The sequence below is a fragment of the Crassostrea angulata genome, chromosome 1 (assembly GCF_025612915.1).
Source record: "Crassostrea angulata isolate pt1a10 chromosome 1, ASM2561291v2, whole genome shotgun sequence".
NCBI lineage: Eukaryota > Metazoa > Mollusca > Bivalvia > Ostreida > Ostreidae > Magallana > Magallana angulata.
Genome location: NC_069111.1, coordinates 32,119,327 through 32,123,320, shown reverse-complemented (window position 1 = coordinate 32,123,320; position 3,994 = coordinate 32,119,327). Strand labels below are relative to the sequence as shown.

At 33.3% G+C, this 3,994-nt stretch overlaps 1 protein-coding gene across 1 annotated transcript; it reads right to left on the bottom strand.

Annotated features, from left to right (window-relative positions):
* Positions 1-2,195: 2,195 nt before the first annotated feature.
* LOC128188662 (lens fiber membrane intrinsic protein-like) lies at positions 2,196-3,434 on the bottom strand. Its single transcript, XM_052859862.1, has 4 exons — positions 3,289-3,434; positions 2,883-3,092; positions 2,639-2,782; positions 2,196-2,398 (listed from the first exon to the last, which is right to left on the bottom strand). Exons 2-4 carry the CDS (start codon positions 3,079-3,081, stop codon positions 2,235-2,237), a joined length of 507 nt encoding a protein of 168 aa, XP_052715822.1. The 5' UTR covers positions 3,082-3,092; positions 3,289-3,434; the 3' UTR covers positions 2,196-2,234.
* Positions 3,435-3,994: the final 560 nt, after the last annotated feature.

Below are 3,994 nucleotides of genomic sequence, written 5' to 3'. Positions count from 1 at the left end.
GGCCATAATCTGGCGGCCTGTCGCTCTACCCCTAAATCACGTTTACCGGTCCTGTCCCTAGACTTTCGTGTTGCTATAACAGCTTCACATGATGAAAAGTTTCTTATCAGCTAACTTTAAGAGATACGACGATCCAAGGTTAATAAAAAATTCAGATAAAAAGAATCCAGCTATAGTCTAAAATCAAATTCCTTTCCATGAAATATGCACCATAGTTACGACTTCTTTATCTTGAATGAACAAATATATGTAAGATACACCGACCCCAGTTCATAGTGATTTTCAAGTTTCAAGTAAATTCATCCAATTTTTGGAATTGTATTGTGTAGAGATAAGTTTATATTAAAGCTTGAAATCTTCTTGTAAAAATTAAAGATTTATTACAAATTAGAACGTTTGTTTTTATATTACATTAGATCGATGTGAAACGGCCTCTTAAATGTTTATTAAAACATTAAAACGCTGTCTTTGTTGATTCATTTATAAAGTACTTTGTACCCAGCATAAAATCAAAGAAAACATTTTATATTATTGTTTAAATATATAGTTACATTTTTCTTTTAAAAAAAGACATCAAACCACATCAATTTATTCAGTCCGTAATTTTGTTAGGTTGCTGATACCTTCGATCGATCAATAAACTGGTTAGAACTGGAATGTGTAGAGTTCAACCGTGTTAGTTTCTACAGAACAATGTTTCGCTATCTGGTGTTTTAGAAAATAGAGGAGAAAATTCTAAGCGGGTGTAAAATTATACAGTAGGAAGGTAGTTCACTTGGTCATTACATTGTAGAATTAATCACAGTAATACCCCCGCTCCGAAGGAGACGGGGTATACTGTTTTACCCTTGTGTGTCTGTCTGTCTGTCTGTCTGTCTGTCTGTCTGTCTGTCCGTCCGTCCGTCCGTCCGTCTGTCTGTCTGTCTGTCCGTCCGTAACAAAAATTTCTGTCGCATTTATCTCAGCAACTATTTATCGCAGATGCTTGAAATTTTTACGCAGTGTGTGTTAAGGCATGCCATATCCTGGGATATATTGTTGTACCAATCGGACGTCAACTTCCTGTTTAATGACGACTTCGCCTTTTTTTTAACCAAAATTTTCAAACAAATTTTTGTCAAAGATTTCTCAGCAACTATTTATCGCAGATGCTTGAAATTTTTACACAATATTTGTATAGGCATGTCATATCGTGGGATATATTTTTGTACCAATCAGACGTCAACTTCCTGTTTATTGAGTACTTTGCTTATTTTTAGCCAAAATTTTCAAACAAATTTCCGTCAAAGATTTCTCAGCAACTATTTATTGCAGATGCTTAAATTTTTAACACACTATTTGTTTTGGCATGCCATATTGTGGGATATATTTTTGTATCAATCGGACGTCAACTTCCTGTTAAATGACGACTTTGCTTATTTATAGCCAGATTTTTCAAACAAATTTTCGTCAAAGATTTCTCAGCAACTATTTATCGCAGATGCTTGAAATTTTTACACAATATTTGTATAGGCATGCCATATCGTGGGACATATTTTTGTACCAATCGGGCGTCAACTTCGTGTTAAATGAAGACTTTGTTTATGTTTAGCCAAAATTTTCAAACAAATTTCCGTCAAAGATTTCTCAGCAACTATTAATCGCAGATGCTTGAAATTTAACACACTATTTGTTTTGGCATGCCATATTGTGGGATATATTTTTGTATCAATCAGACGTCAACTTCCTGTTAAATGACGACTTTGCTTATTTTTAGCCAAATTTTTCAAACAAATTTTCGTCAAAGATTTCTCAGCAACTATTTATCGCAGATGCTTGAAATTTTTACACAATATTTGTATAGGCATGCCATATCGTGCGATATATTTTTGTACCAATCGGGCGTCAATTTCGTGTTAAATGAAGACTTTGTTTATTTTAACCCAAAATTTTCAAACAAATTTCCGTCAAAGATTTCTCAGCAACTATTAATCGCAGATGCTTGAAATTTTAACACACTATTTGTTTAGGCATGCCATATTATGGGATATATTTCTGTACCAATCGGATGCCAGCTTTCTGTTAAATGTCGACTTTGCTTATTTTGCAGATTCACATCAGAGCGGGGGTATCACTAGTGAGCATTGGCTCACAGATATCTTGTTCTGATCACAAAATAAAAAATTATTGTATGATAAAAAAAGAGACAAAAAAGACAAAATACACTACTTTTTAATCATGTCGATTACACAGTTTTAAGATTTTACTACTTCGATCATCATAATTGCTCCCGCACCAAGCGCTGCTAACATTGCTATTATACTGAAGGCAAAGGCAAAATGGTAATCACCTAAGGGTCCCTGGACAAACTCCTTCATTTTAGAAGCGTAAACAGCAATTGAAACCAATGTGAAAAGTGCTGCAAAAATGTAAAGAAATCTTTACAAATATGACGAATATATTTTGTAAAACTACCATAATAGAACCTGCTACTTGTGTACTCTATGCACCCTTTACAGTAATGGTATTCTTAATAATTTTTGGTGAAAGAGAAATTTATACCGTTACAACTTTACTTTAAATTTTATTATTTTATTAATTATATTATCTAACGAAATGAATATTTTTTATCAATACGTGCAATAAATAAAACTCTTACCTCCAACAAAAGTAGTTCCTATTGCCGCAAGCAAGGCAGGCTTCTTATCTTTCATGACAGACATTCTAAGAATTAACATTACAAGAGCAACTAAAACTAATAATAATCCTAGTATACTCGTTGCTCTTACAGCTTTTAACCAATCTGCAAAAAACAAAGGATCTTTTGCTTTTTCTGGTCTTACATGTACGATATAGATAGAAATACTGATGAACATATCAAATTAATTAGATTTGTTACGTACCTGGTATCAGCGGCCAATCAACGCATTGACTTGTATCGAAAAATTTGGAATAACCGCAGAATTTCCATAAGCCACTGTATGCTTTGTCTCCGTCAGACTCGGCAAATATCCAATACGGGGACGCTAAACCAATAAGTTGAAATATGAAAGCACAGATGGTTAGCACCAAACCAATTAGGATAAACTTGGAAGCATCCATTTTGTTCAACACTGAAATTTTAGAAAAAAACAAGCAATTAAAGCATTGAAAATTAAATGACTTATTTACAATTTTTATTTTCCATTTTTTAAAAACTAAAAAAAAATATATTATTATTTTAGTTATAACTACAGCTGAACTGATTGAATGAATTGAATGTACAATTACTAAATGAAGAAAATTTAGCTGAATGTTAGTGTATAATACCTTTCGCCACTTTAATTAGTATGACCCCGTGTCTTCCTGCCAGTGGATTTAATGTTGGTTGTTTGGACTTGGAGAAGTATTTATTTAATAGGGCGTGCTTTTTTGCGCGCAGGGATGCGCAGTTGACTTGTAGAAAAACCCAGATTTATTTCCAAAATTAAATTCCTTTTCCATGAAATCTGCACCTTATTTTCGGTTTCGGTTATTTTCAGTTTCTTAATTTTAAGTAACTAAATGTTTACATTTTCCGGTGTCTTTGTCTACGACCTATGGTGTTCCAATGGAACCACTTCGCACTTTCGCCTTAAGGGCGAAGAAGCGAGAGGGCGAAGATGGAAAGTGCGACGGCGAAGGCAAGAGTAATACGATGATTTAATTAATGACATGTGCAGCATGCATGCATTGGCATTTTCACACCTCCGAGATCTATGATTGGGGGTACTTTGTACTCTACGATGTACCTATGTTCAGTTCAAAAAGTTTTGCTTTCAAATTAAAATAATTGAAAGGAATTTCAAAATACTGAGTCGTAAATTCATTTCATTCGGTACATTATATAAATTTTAAGGTCAAATTCTAGAATATGAAATGTGCTTACAGGTTTCTAAAATTCAATTTTTTTCAATAATGTTCCATAGCAATTATAGCTTGTTTTAAATATAGGCTGTTCCTGGGCTTAAATTTTTGTCAAACACATTGAAAAAAT